We start from the raw sequence: 19,460 nt of genomic DNA, 5'->3' as shown, positions 1-19,460 counted from the left end.
TTCAAACTGCAAAGTACGGTACATTAAAGAAAGCATAGTTTTCTAAAAACATGGTTTTACAAAATTCGGCTTTCAACATCATCCAAACAGGCCACAAGCACTGGGTTGTATGGCACAAAAAAAATGATTAAGCAAAAAATTTTGAGGGGTTTGGTTTGGTCCCAGACATAGATGGAGAAATCAACTAGCCTCTTACAATACATTGTCTCATGCATTGCATTAGGCAGAAATTGCATCGGCAGAACGTATGTCGACAAGCATAAGGTGGATTTCATGGAAGCCAGATTCGTCCACCTCATACATCAACAAGGTACAAATAAGGAATTGAGAAATAATGTCGCTTCTACTGTTCAATTTCTCTTTAATGCACGAGAGAAGTTAATACTACCAATTGATTCTTATATTGAGTTGACTGACTTTATGATGCGAATGATTGGATGGTACAGCAATGCTCTTATTATTAGAACCCTTGAGCTGATCAAACCTCAAGATTCCAAGTCCAACTCCATATTTTATTGCTCTTGCTGGTATGGAAACCTCAAGACAATCACTGGCGGCATGGCACATCTCATTCCCGGTGCCTTCCTGGAAACAAGGAGAAAAGACAGAAGAAATTTCATATATATTTGATTCTAATTGGGCAACCTTGCGTATTCATCTTTCTCTCTCATTCCCAATAGATCTCTCTCTGCACCACACCTGATGGATGGGAGGCTTCATAATGCGAGCGTTAATGGGGATATTGCAGCCTTGGCGGAACTGATGAATGAAGAAGAAGGACGAGACCTTCTGGGCCAAGTGACTCCGGGCCTCTCCAACACCTGCCTCCACATCTGCGCCACTTATGGCCATACCCACTTCGCCGCTAAGGTGCTCTGCCTTCGTCCGGATTTGGCGTCGGCCAGAAACAGGATGGCAAAGACGCCTCTTCACATCGCTTGCCGGGAAGGCAAGGCCGAGACCGCGCGGCTTCTACTGGAGTCAAACCCTTCCATTGCCTGCTCCGCTCTCGATGCCGCCGGCGATGAGAAGGGCGCCAACGCCATGATTCTGGCGGCGCGCCACGGTCACGTAAAGGTGGTGAAGCTGCTCTTGTCTGATCGTTGGCTACCCCTCTTCAGGGTGGAGGGCTCCTTGGTTCCTTCACTGCTTGAGGCTACCTCCAGAGGCCATTCAGGTAATCAGAGGTCCCTTCTCTTTTCCAATTCCCTTTTTTCGCCCATTGCCAGCTAAGCAGATATTTTCAGTATGTCGTAGACTTCCGCATAAATGTTTTCTGGAGACTAACTTCAACTTTAGAAGGAACTCTTTTTCGTTTCTCCTCGAACAAAACTAGTTTATTGGTTTTTAAGCTTTCTATTCTCTTTTGTTCTTTATGTATTTATAGCTTTCATGCTTAATAATGTTTTCAAAAGATGCTTATATATACAAACGGGAAAACTTGAAATTCGAGATCTTCACAACTACCATCCAGAAAGAAAATGACCGTCCACCATCATTCTGATTCCGATTTGAAATCCATGGATTTAGATTTGCCAGTGCAAAACTGCAAACTAGAGACATAAAACTTAGTCTGATCTAAAGTTTTTAGTTTGATGAACCTAATAAAATTGAAAAGAGATGGAAGAGAAAAAGGAACAAAGATCTTTACGTTGTCGGAGAGTGTGCCTTACGTCCATGAAGTTTTTTTCACTTTCACTGTCTTCCTCTCATCATCAATTCACACACCATTACATGGAATAGCCATTACTAAAGAGACGTTGCCATCAGCTCCTACATTTATTTCTTTTCGTGAGTAGGATGTGCGTTGAATCATCTTGCCGTTTTCTTCTTCAATTCTATTTCCTTCAAATGCTTTGTTTCTCCTTTGAGTTGGGATCCTATTTTCTTCAGTCGTGTTGTTTCTTCTTAGCACATGAGATTCTTGAATTTGTGAATCTCGACTCTGGAAAACAGCCTTTATGTTCTGTGAGAAAAGAACATCAAGAAATGTGAACTTGATTGAACGCATTGAACATCATTCTCCCGAAGAGGAGATCGAGAATACTTGGTTTGATTAGTATAACTTAATGTGTTGGGTGTTCGAGTGAAACACACTGTTAATGTTTCCAACCCTTCAACAGCCGCATGTCGTCGAGTTAGGGCACTTCAGGTAGCGTTTGGACACCCTCAATGAACATGGACCCCTAAAATGGTTATCCTTTTCGCCTGTTATATTTATTCCCCTACAAAAGAATGCTTATACCTTAGTTAACATTTTTCTAATCAAGCACACTTTATTCACTTCAGCAGCTGTTGGGCATTCCATGAATTTGCCCTAAAATTAAAGTATCTACATGGAACTAATTATCAAATATTTTATGCATCTGCCTTAATTTTAAGACAGATCAAGTTGTATCTAATGACAAATGGCCCCTTTCACTATCTTTGGGGCTTGAACAGATAACCTGCTAAGAGTAACTTCTCTCTCTATTGACCAAGACGGTTTGATTTCTTGCAATCATATGGTTGCGACTACAATGTTAGACCGCGTAATATTGAGAGCTTCAAAGATAACAGAGTGTCTGCTTCACTTTATACAGTGGGAAGCCTTGCAAGGAGGTGATCATTAGGATTCACTATCATTAGGATTCACTGCTCAACTCTCTCTCAACCGTAATGACAAATAATGTCTCAAAGTTTTAAATGGCGAAGTTTTTCTCGGTTATAATACGGTCAGTTTGAAAAAAAAAAAAAAAGAGTAAATTTTAAAAAATTAAAAATGAGAGAAAAATAAAAAAAGTGAGAAACTAATAATACAAACATCAAAATATAAGTAGATTTGTAACAAATAAAAAATAGAAAATGAAAAAAAAAAATGTTTGACATTAAAAAACTGAAAAAACATGAAAAATGCATTAAAAGCGGGTTAAAATGCATTTTTTTCGTTTTTAACTTTTTTTAAGTTTTAGATGGCTAGTTAATTTATTGTGTTTTTTTCGAAAAAAACTCGTTTTCTTTGACTGTAGTCTGAACTCCTTCAAGAAGCATTTGTACATATCTGGACATTAGCTTGTTTCATGTCTAGTTTTTTGTTCTCTCTATTTCTGTTTTCCTTGTTGTTCACACGTTCATTTGATTCATTAATCCTTTATATATAATAAAGGACAGCAGCCACATCTCCCAACAGGGTTGCATCGGACCCACACTTTTGAACACATGCCAATTTGAGAAAAGTTAAGCGTTCATTGGGACTTTACTCTTCTGTTTAACAATGCATTTTTCATCTTTTCAAGACCAGACTAAGCTTTGCATGCTTATAGACTGGTAACCCCCCAACTCAAGCCCCGACGTACGTGGGTAGCGCAAGTTAATTAATGAAGCGGCGCGCCTTCCTGTATGGGGAGATTTTTATGCTTTAGGAAATCGAACTTATTGCCATTGACATGAAATCCGAAACTTATGAGCAAGATCGTTGATCATAAATCCTTGTGAAATTCAGTCTATTTATCAGCTTTTGACGACATCACTTTTTAAACATGTACTTATAGATATTTTGCATCCATTCATTTTGTCGGATTGGTTAGAACTGCTCAGAAAATGGGTGAACCATTGCATCTGGTCTTATGGTGGCATTTGATTGCTGAAGAATAGTGTGTCTGAGTTGTTGGAGCAGATGTTGTTCGAGAGATATTAGTGGTAGAACCTAGTGCTCTGATGGAAGGGGACGAGCAAGGGTCTACTGCTCTGCATCTAGCTGCAAGCTATGGTCATGTGCAGCTCGCAAAAGAACTCCTGAAGATTAGCTATAATGCCTGTTTGCTGCGGGACAAAGAAGGAAGGACTCCACTGCATTTGGCAGCAATGTGGGGACAAGTGGAGATTATGCAGGAAATTCTTTCTGTTAAACCGAATTGCGTCTCCGCTTTCACACGCTACGGAGAGAGCGTTCTTCATTTATGTGTGATGAAGAGGCAGTTTGAGGCCTTCCAGTTCTTGGTTCAGAATTGCGACATGGATGCACTGATCAACTCGGTTGATGCGATGGGCAACACGGTTCTGCATCTTGCAGCCTATAAAAAATGGCCTGAAGTACTCCCCCTCTCTATTCGTCTTTCTCCGTAAGCATCTTCTTGTTCTCAGTAACTAATGATGATTCATGGTGGCTGCATTTGTGTATTATTTCTTTCAGATGGTATCGTACATGATCAACAATACAAGCATAGAGGTGAATGCTCTCAATAAGAAGGGATTGACAGCTCTGGACATTATGGAGTTTGAAAAGACCAATCACAGCTTGCAAATGATCTCCTCCTTGAGAAACGCAGGAGCCCGAAGTGCAACGCACCCGGACTTAGCTCCAAAGAATCAACCAGACGTTGTTGTACAAATGAACCCTGCATCGCCCCTCCAAGAGTACCACCAGATCCACCGAGAGCGCCTGCAGAATGCTCAGAACACAATCACTGTTGTTGCCGTTCTGATTGCCACGGTGACATTTTCAGCCGGGCTTGCGCCGCCCGGCGGGATGCATCAGGACGGCGACTCGGCGGGAAGGCCGATAATGGGCGACACGAGGCTCTTCAAGGTGTTCAAGGTGAGCAATGACATGGCGCTCTTCACATCGCTGGGCATCGTCATAGTGCTGGTCAGCGTCATCCCCATCAGGCAGCGAGCCCTGACCTGGCTTCTGGCTGTGACTGGTAGGGTGATGTGGGTCTCTGTGTCGTTCATGGTGGTGGCTTACACGACCGGCTCATAGATTACTTGGTCACAGGACCGATATCCCGACCCAACTCGGTGTCTCAACCCAACTCCACTCGCAATCTTTGACATAACAAGGGGATTTGTGGTGCAGTAAGAAGGCATTCAATATATAACGCCGTTTGATGACTATCCACTGGATGCAAAGGACATGACGTTCTGCCCTCCACACTTTTGTCCTAATTGTCCGGTTATTAGCGTTTTCTGTCATTAGTTTGATGGTTTCAAAAACAAAACACGATGCCTATTATGTTTGCTGTTTATTTTATTTTTTATCCATTTATCCATCTTGTGTGACATTTATTTTTTGGTATGCTTGTTCTGTCTACTGTTTGTATCTAGTTATGTCTGTTTTGTCGGACGCTCGTTTTTCTTTCTTACTATTTTATTCGTTTCGTTCAGTGTTTGTTCCTATGTAGTCCATTCGGGATGTCTTGTTTGTCCTATCCACAGCTTGACAAAATAAAATGAGAAGCAATATGATAAGTAGATGCTTATTCGCATGAATTTGAAGACATATTTGATAGCTGTATATAAATAAAGGTTTTGTGTCAAATGCTTGAAGCCGGAAAGGCAGAGCAGGCAATATTCACTAGAATCATGTGCGGGTGGGTGGGGGTGTGCGTATGTGCACACAGGAGAGAGAGAGAGAGAGAGAGAGAGAGAGAGAGAGAGAGAGAGAGAGAGAGATGATGGCAAAGAATTGCAGGTCAAATTGAAGGAATCGCCTATACAAACTCCAGCATTCGCGGATGCCTTCTCTTTCAAAACTGCTCCTTCAAAGCAAAGGACACTAATGCGTGAAGGCAATTGTTGAATGAAACTATCAATACGAAAAAAAAAACTATGCACGGCGGGGCTTCCTGCTGCAAAACTACTATTAAATTGGTAAGTTCCACACGGTCCATCCACTTAGCATCATCAGCTAAATTCGAGAATATGACACGATGACTTCTTTTCTTTCCTTTCGACTTCAGGGGCTTCAATGTGTACACGATACAGAAAAAAGTCAGCACCAGCGCTTCAAGCCTTCAACATTGGAAATAAACAATGATGGAAAACTTCTTAAACCAAGTGTTGAAAAGCTCTTGTTGCTAAGTGATGACTTTGTCTTTGTGCTTGTTTGATGCTCCTCTTTGATTGCATTCTCCAAATGTCAAAGAGTTCCGCACTGTGTAGTTTGATATGGTTTAATTTTATCTCCAGAAGGATTGAATTGACTAATGATGAGGATATAATAACCTGGAGAGGTGTTCCTGCACTCAATTTGATGAGAACAGATGTTTATCGTGGTATTAGAAACAACAAGGAGATTGAAACTTGGAAATGGATGGTCCTAGAAAATGGTGCTATACCTACAGACTAACAGACTACAACATTTTGGTGTTAATCTTGTTGACCGATCCTGTCTTTGCTCAGCGAGTGAGGACACCTGTTCTCACTTATTTCTTCATTGTGAATGGACTATTATTATTTGGAAACTTCTTACAAAAAAGTTCTTTGATGCTTATTTTAATGCTCCAAATGTTTAGTCCTGTATCAAATATTGTGAGAAATCTTCAAGGGTTTACAAAGGGAGTCATTAATGAAATGATTGTCTTAGTTCTTAGCCTTTTCGAGGGCTGAAGCCGAAATTGCTAGAGGGTAGGTTGGGATCCGTCATACCAGGGACTCGAGCTTGGGAGTGGGTCGGGTTGTTATAGTTGTGAGGAATCTTCAAGGTTTACAAAGGGGGCCATTAATGAGATGATTGTCTTAGTTTCTAGTATTTTCGAGAGCTAGAGCCGAAATTGCTAGGGAGCAGATTGAGATCCGTCTTTCCAATGGTGGTGGAGTGTGAAATTTAAAAGTCTTCATAAGGAAAGGGTCTTCATAAGGAAAGGTTGGAACTCTTGTTCCCATTGTTATTCTGGCAGATTTGCAAAACAGGAAATGCTGCTACTCATAAGGAAGATAATGTGACATCTGAGACCATTTGTGGAAAGCTGTGAGAAGATATTACAACTCTAATCAGCAAACCTTAAATGACTGCAATATGGGCGGTTCCTTTCCTTTTTCAGCTGCTAAAAGAGTGGTTTTTTAAAGAGCTTGATGATAAGCTTCTGACTTGTATCAGGAGCAAGTCAAATTTTCAAAATTAACTGATGATATGCAAATTTGTTATATATTATGACTATGATGCAAGATGCATCCTTCGTAACCATACATGTCCTATACAACACAAATACAACACCTTCCTGTACAGTCAACAGGAAGGGGGGAGGACTCAAGATGATGGAAGGCGCTGGTCTCGAGCTACCGGCAGAGAGACTTTATGATTAATTTGAAAAGAGAAAACTTCAATGACAGGAATAGCAGAAAGTGAAATAAAAAAAAAAAAATCAAGGATGTTACAGCACCGAAGGAGGATGCTCGATCGGCCATGGCTGCTACTACAACCACAGAAAAAAAAGGGGAGACAACAAGCAAAAAGGAACAGTCGAGAAATCAAAGACTGGAGTTCGCTTTTCTGTTGGACAGCATTTTTCCTTCTTTTATGCATTGTTGTAATCCTGTCCACCGTTGTGTACATCTGTGGCACGCTGTCCATCATCTGTAGCAGAGTGAGTCAAAAGAATTAAAAATAATAGCCAAAAAAAGGAGATCGTAGAGCCAAAGATGACTGCCTCTGCTCAGCTTCTCGGAGAAACCGGAGTTCAACTCCGCTAGAACACTAGGAAGAAAAGGTTGCCAGAGCTCTCCGGAAACGGCCACGACTCACTGTTACACATTTATTATTCGTCATTTCAAAAGGAATGCTCAAAGTTTTATGTTTGCGTTTCATAAGCTCCACATTAAAGCCTGCGGCTCTTAAAATTAATGCCCATCATATAAACGGGCAATGACTTAGGAGGACTAGCATTTTTGGATCCCTTAATATCCATATTGGCCTTGTTTTTTGACATAGTTATATTTTGGATCCATATTTTGAATTTCATTATCCATTTAACGTATGGATTTGGATCTAATTATTACTTAAGATCCACATTGAGTGCATGTGGCTTCGCCACTGCCTTCAATTTATACCCTCCAAGTATCCAACTCTTAGAAAAAAAAAAAACATATTTCATAAATCTATTGTGGAAATCAAATCTTGGATCAAAACTAAACATTCAAACGTGACCATGATGTCGTGAACTCGCTAAACGTTCAAACTGTTCAATGAACAATGGCTTTCACGGACGAAGCCAAAAGGAAAAAGGTTGAGAGAACATAAAACTTCCACAATAAACATCAAGTCCTGGAAGAAAGAGAGTTACGTCAAGTATACGGTGGTTGCTTGACTTGGAAATTTTGTCCGTGAAAGCAATTGTTCATTGGATAGTGGCATTTGAATATTTACACATGAATGCCTAGAATTAGTGAATAACAAATCCGTGCTCATGTTTGCAGAGTTCTCAATTAACAACTTAGTTTGTGTTCTTTTTTTTATCGGCATTACTTCAAGCGATTAGATATAAAACATTTCAACATGTCTCACATGATGAGACACGTTTTTTTGTGTTTTTCAGGAGCAAACTGCGCTTATATAAAAAATTCAACAAGTACCGTACGTCTTCCCCAGCAGACCTGCTTTTTACCGTCAACGATTCGAAGATCGAAACAAAAAATGAAGAAAATCGATGGCGGCATGGCACATCTCAATTCTTGGAGTCTTGCAGGAAACAAGAAGAAAAAGTCGGAAGAAATTTCTTATTTGATTCCATTTGGGTAACCTTACTTGCATTCATCTTTCTCTCTCAGTCTCACTAGATCTCTCTCTGCAGTCTGCACCCGTGTGTGTGTGCAGGACTAATGGATGCGAAGCTTCAGAATGCGAGCATTAATGGGGACGTTGCAGGTTTGGCGGAGCTGATGAAGGATGAAGAAGGGCGAGCCCTTCTAGGTCAAGTGGCTCCTGGCCTCTCCAACACCTGCCTCCACATCTGCGCCAGTTACGGCCACACCCACTTCGCCGCTGAGGTGCTCCGCCTTCGTCCGGATTTGGCGTCGGCCAGAAACAGGATGACAGAGACGCCGCTGCACATCGCTTGTCGGGAAGGCAACGCCGAGACCGCTTGGCTTCTCCTGGAGTCCAACCCTTCTCTTGCCTGCTGCGCTCTTGTTGCCGGCGGCGATGAGAAAGGCGCCGATGCCATGACGCTGGCGGCGCGGCACGGCCACGTAGAGGTGGTGAAGCTGCTCTTGTCTGATCGTTGGCTACCCCTCTTCAGGGTGGAGGGCTCCCTGGTTCCTTCAGCTTTAGAGGCAGCCTCTCGAGGCCATTCAGGTAACCAGAGGTACCTTTTCCCATTTCCCCTTTTTCACCCATAGCCAGTTAAGCAGATATCGTCAGCTTCCGTATCAACGTTTTATGGAGACTATCTTTTTCTCCTCTTGTAAAACTAGTTTAAGCTTTATAGTCTTTCGCAACAGTTCAGTTAGATACCCTCGATCCACATCAGATACATTGGACATCTCTTACTACCAAGAAGTCATTTTCTTCCTTTTAAGACTCCTTTTTCTTTTTTTTGCATTAAATTCAGATTCAAATGCAAAGCTGTACAAGCATGCGAACCTAATCGTGACTGAATCCATGATTTCTTTATTAATTCAGAATTATATATGCACAGAGACATGTGTAGTCAGTTCTTCAGGAATGGAAGTTGTGGGGATTTGTATGTGTATATATATATACACCTCCTTACAAGCACATAGCAGAGGCTCTAGAAGAAGTCAAATTACATATTCCTGACTAGCATATAGTTATGTCAATAGCTGGAATCACAAGGCTATGCTTTGAACCACCTTAACTAAATTTCACCTAATGAATTTTTAGTTCAGAGTTAAGACGGCACGCCTAGTACAGGTTCGACTAGTGTGAAAATTGCTGAAGATTAGTTTGTCTGAGTTGTTGGAGCAGATGTTGTTCGAGAGATATTAATGGTGGAACCTCGTGCTCGGATAGAAGGGGACGAGCAAGGGTCTACTGCTCTGCATCTTGCTGCAAGCAATGGTCATGTGCAGCTCGCAAAAGAACTCCTGAAGATTAGCTATAATGCCTGTTTGCTGCGGGATAAAGAAGGAAGGACTCCATTGCATTTGGCAGCGACGAGGGGATCTGTGGAGATTATGCATGAAATTCTTTCTGTTCAACCGAACTGCGTCTCGGCTTTGACTCGGGACAGAGAAAGCGTTCTTCATATATGTGTGACGAATAGGCAGTTGGAGGCCTTCCAGTTCTTGGTTGAGAATCACACCGTGGCAACGCTCATCAACTCGGAAGATCAGATGGGCAACACGGTTCTGCATCTTGCAGCCTATGAAAAATGGCCTGAAGTACTTCCCTTCTCGATTTGTCCCTCTCCGTAAGCATCTTTATTCTTGCTCTTCTCTGTAACAGAGGATTCATGGTGGCTACATTTGTGCATTTCTTTCAGATGGTATCGTACATAATCAACAACACGAGAATCAAGGTGAATGCGCTCAACAAGGACGGATTGACAGCTCTGGACATTGTGGAGTATGAAATGGGCAATCACAGTCTCAGGTCGCAAGTGATTTCGACATTGAGAACTGCAGGAACTCGAAGAAGCACAAAGGTTAAAGTGGAGACCTCCTCGTGGGAGTCACACCTGGATGTAGCTCCAAACAATCTAGCAAACAATGCTGCGGAAGGGGATAACTCCATCCCCCAATCTCAGCTCGGCAATGGCCACGGAAAGTACCACCAGATCCACCGGGAGCGCCTACAGAATGCTCAGAACACGATCACTGTTGTTGCCGTTCTGATTGCCACGGTGACATTTTCGGCCGGGCTTGCGCCGCCCGGCGGGATGTACCAGGAGGGCGACTTGGCGGGAAGGCCGATAATGGGCGACACGAGGCTCTTCAAGGTGTTCATGGTGAGCAACGACATGGCGCTCTTCACATCACTGGGCATTGTCATAGTGCTGGTGAGCGTCATCCCCATCAGGCAGCGAGCCCTGACCTGGCTTCTGGCTGTGACTGACAAGGTGATGTGGGTCTCTGTGTCGTTCATGGTGGTGGCCTACACGACTGGCTCATGGATTACTTGGTCTACTAAGAAGGGCAACAGGCTGACTTTGGAGGCTCTCTACGGGCTGTGTCTGGGCTTGCTGGGTGCACTTTTCCTTGCTCTTCTGGTGATGATGATCAGGGAACGAGTCGGCAAACTGGAGGGAGATAGTTCACAAATAGAATCGCCTGAGAAGCCTACAGAAGCAGTTCACTATAATGATTCTACCATGAAAAGGGGATATGTTGTGCACTAATGCTGCGTTTTCGTAAAAAGATCACATCGAACGTCATGTTATTGTTTGGAGAGAAATGATGTGATGATGTCTAGCAGTTGCTTGCTTTTGCTTATATATAAGAATAACATTTGCAATCACATCATATTTTTCAGTTTTATGGATTCGGCTGCTAGAAAACCGAGGGAGACGGAAAGACATGAAGGCTTGAAGTCCTCTGTCGCTGGAAAAATAGAATGGCTCAAAGCCCCCTTATGCCGGCCGAAAAGAGGGCTTCATAGCCCTGGCACAAGAGGTTGAGAGAGGGAGAACATTAGAACAAGATTGGGATTTACACACAGAGAGAGAGAGAGAGAGAGGGAGAGAGAGAGAGACGCAACTGATCCATTGGAGCCCAAATCTAGGATTCTTCCTCCAACCAGTTATAGCTTGTAAAAATTATTCTCTTCTAGTCTCCTTTCACCAACGCCTGCCTTTTTCATGTTCGTTCTCCCCTACCAGTGGAATGAATCAAGCTGACAAGGGTGCCGACCGGAGACCGTTCTTTATTTCTCTCTTCTTCTTCCTCCCTTTTCTTCCTCGTCCTCCTTTGATTTGAGCTTCCTCATATGCCCATTTTGGTTGCTCATCTTAAGTGTTCTAATTTTAAATTTGCCTCTTTTGACTTTTGATTTGAGTTTTATATGGGCACTTTTTTATTACCGATTGGGCTAAATTAAAAATATATATTTTTAATATAAAATAATATTATATATAATTAATAGTAATAAAATATTATAATGATATATATATATATATATATATCTCAATAAATAATATATTAAAAAAATTATCGGATCGAACTGGATTTAATCGGGCCCATTCAGGTCTACCTGATGTCCTTTTTTTCGGACCCGAGTTTGGCCGAGTACCCATCGTGTACCTGAACCAATGCCCAACCTTAGTTGTTAGGTTGTTGTTTGCCCTCTTTTTGTTGTCACTATCATACTCTTTTTGGCAAGTTAATGTAATAAAAATTCTATTGAGGCGTGGATTTCATTTTGACAGCATGGTGAAATTAAAGGCTTTCTTAATATTGAGATATTTAAGTATTTTCAAAAGATTTTTAATCAACTTGATCAGGTTCATTGAAGAATGTTCCAAAGATTAATAAATTGACACCTTAATATATACTAAAAGACATTTGTGAAAGTATGTGTTATAGAAACTACATATGCTACTATGTAAGTTCTTGAAGGTGTTTTTTTTTATTGCTTGATGATTCATGAAATATATCAATTAAAGAACAAATGACTATTGTGTCATACTTTGTACATAAAAATGGTCTAAAACTCAAATTAATTACTTACCTTTGTATATGTTCTTAGATAAGTGTCAAGTCACTTAAGATAGTAGTAAAGGAGACCTTTTGTAGGTTTGGATTGAGTATATCAAATTTGTATATACATGGTAATGATTGAAAAAAACAATATGAAAAAAGTATTTAATACAGTAAAAGTTTTTATACTAAATGAAAATGAATCTACATATTATATGTACTCATTGTTTTGCACATCGGCTTCACTAGACACTAGTTGCCTTTGCTAAACATTATCCAATACTTTATTTTGGAATATTATCTAACTTGTTCATTTTTTTATACTTCACTCAAAAGGCCAAAACTCATTTATGAAGCTGAATGTATGAAAATTATTGAAGCACTTGAGTCAGGTGAACTTCAAACTTCAAACAGGACAAAAATTATATCAAAAGATGAGTTTAACACAACTTGGCGACACACTTTGGAGGTTCTCATTATGATGCTCCATCAATTTGATTGACAAGAATTCTTTTGCAATGAAGGGATTAGATTTTATTGTATAAAAAGTCAACAAAGAAAAATGAGACAAGTTTGAATTTGCACAAACATTGCAAAAATTGAATTTGTGTTCATCTTTCATTTGATATATAAAAAACTTTGACGATCCTGATACACTTTCGCATGCACTCTAGTGAAAAAATCAAGCTATTTGAATGGTATGGATTTAGTTGTTTATAAAAAAAAGGGTTTTAAGATTTGAAAGATAATGATGGAGACTATTTTATGAGTAAAACCTCCATATTTTACAACACCTTTGATATTCCGAAGGTCTGGTTGTTGTTCAACAACAACCAAGACGACATAATTGCATCATTATCATGTTGAAGCTTTTAACGTTGCTATTAATATTGAACTTCAAGAGCTGAACAGTCATTTTCCTGAGCCAAATATAGATTTTCTCCTTAAAACGGCATATTTAAGCCTAAAGATTTTTTTTAAAGAGTTTGATCATGATAAATTGATCCATCTTATTGACCTCTGCTCAATAGATTTCCATAAAGTAGACTTGCATAGGCTTTACAGTCAATTAAAAGTATATTGAAGAATATAAAAATTACTAATTTTCAAATTTAAAATCTTTGATTGAATGTTCTGAAATGATGGCCACAATTGAAACACATAATATTTTATCTAGTGTGCTGGTTTATTAAACTGGCAATAACTTTACTTGTAGCGACAACAAGTTTACTGTTTCGACAGCAAGTGAGAAAGCATTTTCAGGTATAAATGTTATTAAAACATGAGTTCGTGACAAAAAATAGATGAATGCTCGGATGATGATTTGGTTGCTTAATATTGAGAAGTACACATTTGATAAAGCTATCATGCATTGTCTTCAAAGTATGAGAAGCATATGAGGGTGGGTGCTGGAGGGTCGCACGCCCCGTCCGGCAACAGCTAAGTCGTTGGCCGTCGCCCCTCCCTGCCGTCCCTTGTCCCTTTTACCCTTTCTGCAATTGCAACGGAAGGCCAACGCCTTCCATTGCCTTCAACGAAAGCCCGACGGCCTCCAGGCCATGGTGGGTGCGCGCCGGCGAAACCGCCGGCCGTCGCCCCTCCATGTTCATCTGCCTGTGGTTGCAACGGAAGCCCAAGGGCTTCCATCGCCCACAGCGCATGGAAACCCGATGGTCTCCATAGTAATCGCCGTTTTCCCTCCTCGCCTCATGGTGGGTGCCGGCGGGTCGCCTAACGATGGCCGGCCGTCGCCCAAAAGGCCAGCCATCCCCCGCGATAATGGTGGAATCAATAGTCGCCCAAACCAACAGCAACCCTCGAAAACTGTACGAGGGATAGAGGGAGATGGAAAATGGGAAAGGGCGTGACCGACCACAAGCAAACACACAAATTCATCAAACAATTTGTGTAGATGCAACAACAATTAACCAAAAAATTCAACGATTTTATTAATGAACTAGGGCTCTAATACTAATTGTTGGGATTTCTCCCCTTCATGCATACACAAACGATATGTCCTAAAACAGGATCATGCTCATGCTAAATCATTGAATTAAACAAAACCTTAAACTGAAGTGGAAGCATACCTGAATCCATCTGAACGGGTGCACGAGAAGATCACAGCAGGGTCTTCCAGGGTCTTTGCAGCGCGCTTGAGGTCTCTCTCAGATGGGGAAGAGGAAAACTTTAGAAACCAACGTTTCAGGCAACTATTCGCACGACCCTAGGAACCACTACCATTTTATATTAAGGGTAATTACAGATTCCACCCATCAAAGAGTCCGTAATTGCGTACTGGTATCTATACATTTCAAAATTACCTCATACTATCTAAAATAACGTAATATCCCAAAATGCAATCACTCAAGCGGATATTTACTTTAAGACAACCATAATGCCTGAAATTCCTTATAAACATATGTCGGCCCACCAAATGATCTTAATGTGAAGTTCCATCTGATTTGGTTTTTTGTCCTATAACTTGTTTGTGAGTTGACTGCCTTTATGATCTGAATGATTGGATGCTAGAACAAAGCCTGTACCATTAGAACCCCTGAGCTCATTCAACCTCCAGATTTCAAGTCCAACTCCTTATTTTAGTGAACTCAGTTGATCTTGCTGATATGTAAATCCATGGTTTTAGAATCAATAACTATGATTAATAAAGTGAAGTCTGAGAGAAACTTAAACAAGTAACGCATAATAGAAATTGACCAATAAATGTACTAGCCTCAATCATACCCTCCAAGTTTCGAACTCTAATAAGAACCAGACTTCCTAAATCCACTGGGGAAGTTAAACCTTGGATCAAGACGATTCAACATTCAAATGTGACCATGATTTCGTGAAACCGCTAGCTCCGTGCATCCATTGTGATCCCGTTCTCTCTAGTACAAAATTTCCAGGTCAAGCAACTATCGTATAGTAGATCTAGACCTTGAGCTCTAAGTATGAAAATCATGTAATTAATTCCGAAGCTGTTGCCAGGAACTTCAATTTGGTACAGTCGATTCTCAAGTCCAAAGACTACAATGACTCCTAAATAGGCTTTTCTGTGCCATGTGTTTCTTCGTAGACTTGACATCAACTCTCTTGCTTCCTGGACTTGAAGTTTTCTGTGGAAGTTTTATGTCCGCTAAAGTTTATTCATTTTTTTGGCTTTGTCCTGGTCCTTTGAAGAGTTCTCAATGTTTTTTTTTATCGACATTACTTGAAGCGATTAGATATAAACCATTTCAACATGACTATGAGCAATGTCTTTTATATTTTTCAAGAGCTAACTGCGCTTATATAAAAATTCAACACGTACCATCTTTCCCAGTTGACCTGTTCACCGTCGATCCTTCCAAGTTCAAAATAAAAAATGAAGAAAATCAATGGCAGCAATGTCACATCTCATTCTCGGAGCCTTCCTGGAAACAAGAAGAAAAGTCAGAAGAAATTTCTTATAAATTCTAATTGGGTAACCTCACCCGTATTCATCTTTTTCTCTTATTCTCAGTAGATCCCTCTCTGCACCTGTGTGTGTGTGCAGAACTAATGGACGAGAGGCTTCAGAATGCGAGCATTAATGGGAACGTTGCAGGCTTGGCGGAGCTGATGAAGGAAGAAGAAGGGCGAGCACTTCTGGGCCAAGTGACTCCTGGCCTCTGCAATACCTGCCTTCACATCTGCGCCAGTTATGGCCACACCCACTTCGCCGCCGAAGTACTCCGCCTTCGGCCCAAGTTGGCGTCGGTCAGAAACAAGCAGACAGAGACGCCTCTTCACATCGCCTGCCGGGAAGGCAAGGCCCAGACCGCGCGGCTTCTACTGGAGTCAAACCCTTCCCTTGCCTGCTCCGCTCTCGTTGCCGCCGGCGATGAGAAGGGCGCCAACGCCATGATGCTGGCGGCGCGCCACGGTCACGTAGAGGTGTTGAAGCTGCTCTTGTCTGATCGTTGGTTGCCCCTCTTCAGGGTGGAGGGCTCCCTGGTTCCTTCACTGCTTGAGGCTGCCTCCAGAGGCCATTCAGGTAACCAGAGGTCCCTTCTCTTTTCCATTACCCTTTTCTTTCTCGCCCATCGCCAGTCAATTAAATATGCCGACATCTTCCGTATAAATAAAAGCTTTTTGTCTTCTCTCCACGTATAAAACTCGTTTCTTGGTTTTTGAGCTCCATAGTCTTTTGTTCTTTTATGTATTTATAGGCTCCACGCATAGTAATGCTTTCAAAAGATGCTTTTATTAATTGCATTAATAAATCTGATCCCAATTTGAAATCCATGAATTTAGATTTGCCAGTGTAAAGTAGGAAAACAGGGGCATCGATCGAACCATGATTTAAAGGAAAACAAGAAATTTGAACAATGTCCATTACTTTTCCCGTCCTTCTAGGTGAAGCACACTATTGGTGTTTTCATCTCATTCCAGAGCCGCCATGTCAGACCACTTTAGGTGTTTTCAACTCATTCCAGAGCCGCCATGTCAATGTCTCTGACCTCTAGCGTTTGGATGACACCCTTAACGAACCTACTTAGACTCACAAAATGGTTGATTCTTTTCTCTTTTTCCCTGTTATGTTTTTGTCGTTGTCAAGAGTGTTTAAAATTTTCTATAACGAGCCTCTCTTGAAGATTGGGTCAAGTTTATAAGATTGGGTCAAGTTTATGAAACATTAGTTTGTCTGTTTTATTAGTTTGTTTGTTTTATGAATCTATCCTAATCTTTCAAGAGATTTATGAGAAATTCATGAAGTGTCTCTATTGTCAAACGATCCATTAAAGGTTAGTGAAAGGATGTTTGGTCAGGAAACACAAAAAAAAAGAACAAAATTATCCTTGCCATGATGGGGTAGGCCTAGTCAATGCACCAGTTGGGTTGACTCAAACTTTTGTGTGGTTTGCCTTTTATTTGGAAGCTAGCTCGTTAGCTCCAAGAGAGTTAGTGTAGAAGCTGACAGGTCCGACTGGTATGGTATTGGGTCGGTATATTGAACTGGGATTCGGATAGAAAAATTCATAAAGAACATGAATCCATTCATTAATGTGACAGATTCGCTTTCATAAAATGTGATAAGTTGCTAATACCGTTGATTTCTCTTCTAATATATATATTTGCAATTAGCTGCAAATGCTTTTGACAATATATCAACCTCCTACAGATGTGCAACCTAATTTTCATCATTGAAATTGTGCTTGATCAAATTAATAGGAACCCTGGCCATGAATATCCTCAGTATATATACGTCCATTTTGGATTAGATCTTGTGATGTTCAACCAATCATATGGTCCAAAAATGAGAATGAAAAAGATCAAGTAAATTGGATATGTGGTTTAGTTATTATTTGATTTTTTGAGCAAGATCGTTAATCACACAAGTCCTTGTGAATTCCATTCTATGTTCCAGCTTTTGATGATTTTTTTTTCTTTTAGAATGTATTTATGGATGTCTTTTCTTTTCATAATCTTAGTCGGATTTGTTAGAACTGGTCTCAAAATGGGTGAACCGTTGGATCTGGTCAGATGTTATGGTGGTATTTGATTGCTCAAGAATAGTTTGTCTGAGTTGTTGGAGCAGATATTGTTCGAGAGATATTAATGGTAGAACCTCGTGCTCGGATAGAAGGGGACGAGCAAGGGTCTACTGCTCTGCATCTGGCTGCAAGCAATGGTCATGTGCATCTCGCAAAAGAACTCCTGAAGATTAGCTACAATCACAATGCCTGTTTGCTGCGGGATAAAGAAGGAAGGACTCCACTGCATTTGGCAGCAATGGGGGATCTGTGGAGATTTTGCATGAAATTCTTTCAGTTAAACCGAATTGCGCCTCTGCTTTCACACACGACAGAGAGAGCGTTCTTCATTTATGTGTGATGAACAGGCAGTTTGAGGCATTTAAGTTCTTGGTTGAGAAATTCAGCATGGCAACTCTCATCAACTCAGGAGATCAAATGGGCAACACGGTTCTGCATCTTGCAGCCTATGAAAAATGGCATGAAGTACTACTCCCCTTCTCTATTTGTCCCTCTCCGTAAGAATCTTTATTCTTGCTCTTCTCTGTACCGATGATTCATGGTGGCTACATTTGTGTATTTCTTTCAGATGGTATCGTACATAATCAACAACACGACAATCAAGGTGAATGCGCTCAACAAGGACGGATTGACAGCTCTGGACATTGTGGAGTATGAAAAGGGCAATCACAGCCCCAGGTCGCAGGTGATTTCGACGTTGACAAGTGCAGGAGCTCGAAGAAGCACAAAGGTTAAAGTGGAGACCTCCTCGTTGGAGTCACACCTGGATGTAGCTCCAAACAATCTAGCAAATAATGCTGCGGAAGGGGAGAACTCCACCCCCCAATCTGAGCACGGCAATGGCCACGGAAAGTACCACCAGATCCACCGAGAGCGCCTGCAGAATGCTCAGAACACGATCACTGTTGTTGCCGTTCTGATTGCCACGGTGACATTTTCGGCCGGGCTTGCGCCGCCCGGCGGCATGTATCAGGACGGCGACTCGGCGGGAAGGCCGATAATGGGCGACACGAGGCTCTTCAAGGTGTTCATGGTGAGCAACGACATGGCGCTCTTCACATCACTGAGCATTGTCATAGTGCTGGTCAGCGTCATCCCCATAAGGCACAAAGCCCTAACCAGGCTGCTGGCTGTGACTGATAAGGCCATGTGGGTTGCTGTGTCGTTCATGGTGGTGGCCTACACAACTGGCTCATGGATTACTTGGTCTACTAAGAAAGGCAACAGGCTGACTTTGGAGGTCGTCTATGGGCTCTGTGTGGGCATGCTGGGTGCAGTTTTCATTGCTCTTCTGGTCATGATGATCAGGAAACTGGTCAGCAAACTGGAGGGTCGAGATGGGTCACAAACAGAATCGCCTGACAAGCCTACAGAAGCAGGTCGCTATGGTGTTTCTACCATGAAATGGGGATATGTTATACACTAACAAGGAGTTTGAACATCACATCGAATATCATGTAAACGTTTGGAGGGAAATGATATCTACCATTTGATGGTTATATATAAGAACAACATCTGCAATCATATCATGTTTTGCAGATAGTGTTCACAAATGGCGTGCTTCAAGAAAATGTGTTTAAGATATTGCAA

The 19,460-nt window shown here is 41.4% G+C and overlaps 2 protein-coding genes across 3 annotated transcripts; both read left to right on the top strand.

Annotated features, from left to right (window-relative positions):
• The first annotated feature begins 700 nt into the window (after nt 1–700).
• Nucleotides 701–19,460, top strand: LOC116255921 (uncharacterized). Its single transcript, XM_050078302.1, has 11 exons — nt 701–1,177; nt 3,656–4,071; nt 4,172–4,733; nt 8,295–8,460; nt 8,550–9,052; nt 9,686–10,101; nt 10,203–11,055; nt 15,857–16,369; nt 17,915–18,061; nt 18,148–18,335; nt 18,439–19,460. The coding sequence occupies exons 1-11, from the start codon at nt 703–705 to the stop codon at nt 19,294–19,296; spliced, it is 5,097 nt and encodes a 1,698-aa protein (XP_049934259.1). The 5' UTR covers nt 701–702; the 3' UTR covers nt 19,297–19,460.
• On the top strand, nt 15,834–18,577 carry LOC116256773 (uncharacterized). 2 transcript variants are annotated; one of them, XM_050078496.1, is made up of 3 exons: nt 15,834–16,369; nt 17,915–18,335; nt 18,439–18,577. In XM_050078496.1, exons 1-2 carry the CDS (start codon nt 15,895–15,897, stop codon nt 18,208–18,210), a joined length of 771 nt encoding a protein of 256 aa, XP_049934453.1. In that variant the 5' UTR covers nt 15,834–15,894; the 3' UTR covers nt 18,211–18,335; nt 18,439–18,577. The 2 variants fall into 2 exon arrangements, with proteins under 2 accessions (XP_049934453.1, XP_031489112.1); XM_031633252.2 differs by lacking the exon at nt 18,439–18,577 and having other exon boundaries at nt 17,893–18,189.

Source organism: Nymphaea colorata, chromosome 6 (assembly GCF_008831285.2).
Source record: "Nymphaea colorata isolate Beijing-Zhang1983 chromosome 6, ASM883128v2, whole genome shotgun sequence".
Classification (NCBI taxonomy): Eukaryota; Viridiplantae; Streptophyta; class Magnoliopsida; order Nymphaeales; family Nymphaeaceae; genus Nymphaea; species Nymphaea colorata.
This window is presented reverse-complemented; position numbering and strand designations above follow the sequence as displayed.

Coding starts and splice junctions, on each gene's coding strand:
- LOC116255921 (XM_050078302.1), top strand. CDS start 703: ATGGATGGGAGGCTTCATAATGCGAGCGTTAATGGGGATATTGCAGCC. Junction 9,053..9,685: donor AGCCTCTCGAGGCCATTCAG/GTAACCAGAGGT, acceptor TTGTTGGAGCAG/ATGTTGTTCGAGAGATATTA. Junction 11,056..15,856: donor AAGGGGATATGTTGTGCACT/AATGCTGCGTTT, acceptor TCTTATTCTCAG/TAGATCCCTCTCTGCACCTG.
- LOC116256773 (XM_050078496.1), top strand. CDS start 15,895: ATGGACGAGAGGCTTCAGAATGCGAGCATTAATGGGAACGTTGCAGGC. Junction 16,370..17,914: donor TGCCTCCAGAGGCCATTCAG/GTAACCAGAGGT, acceptor TTGTTGGAGCAG/ATATTGTTCGAGAGATATTA.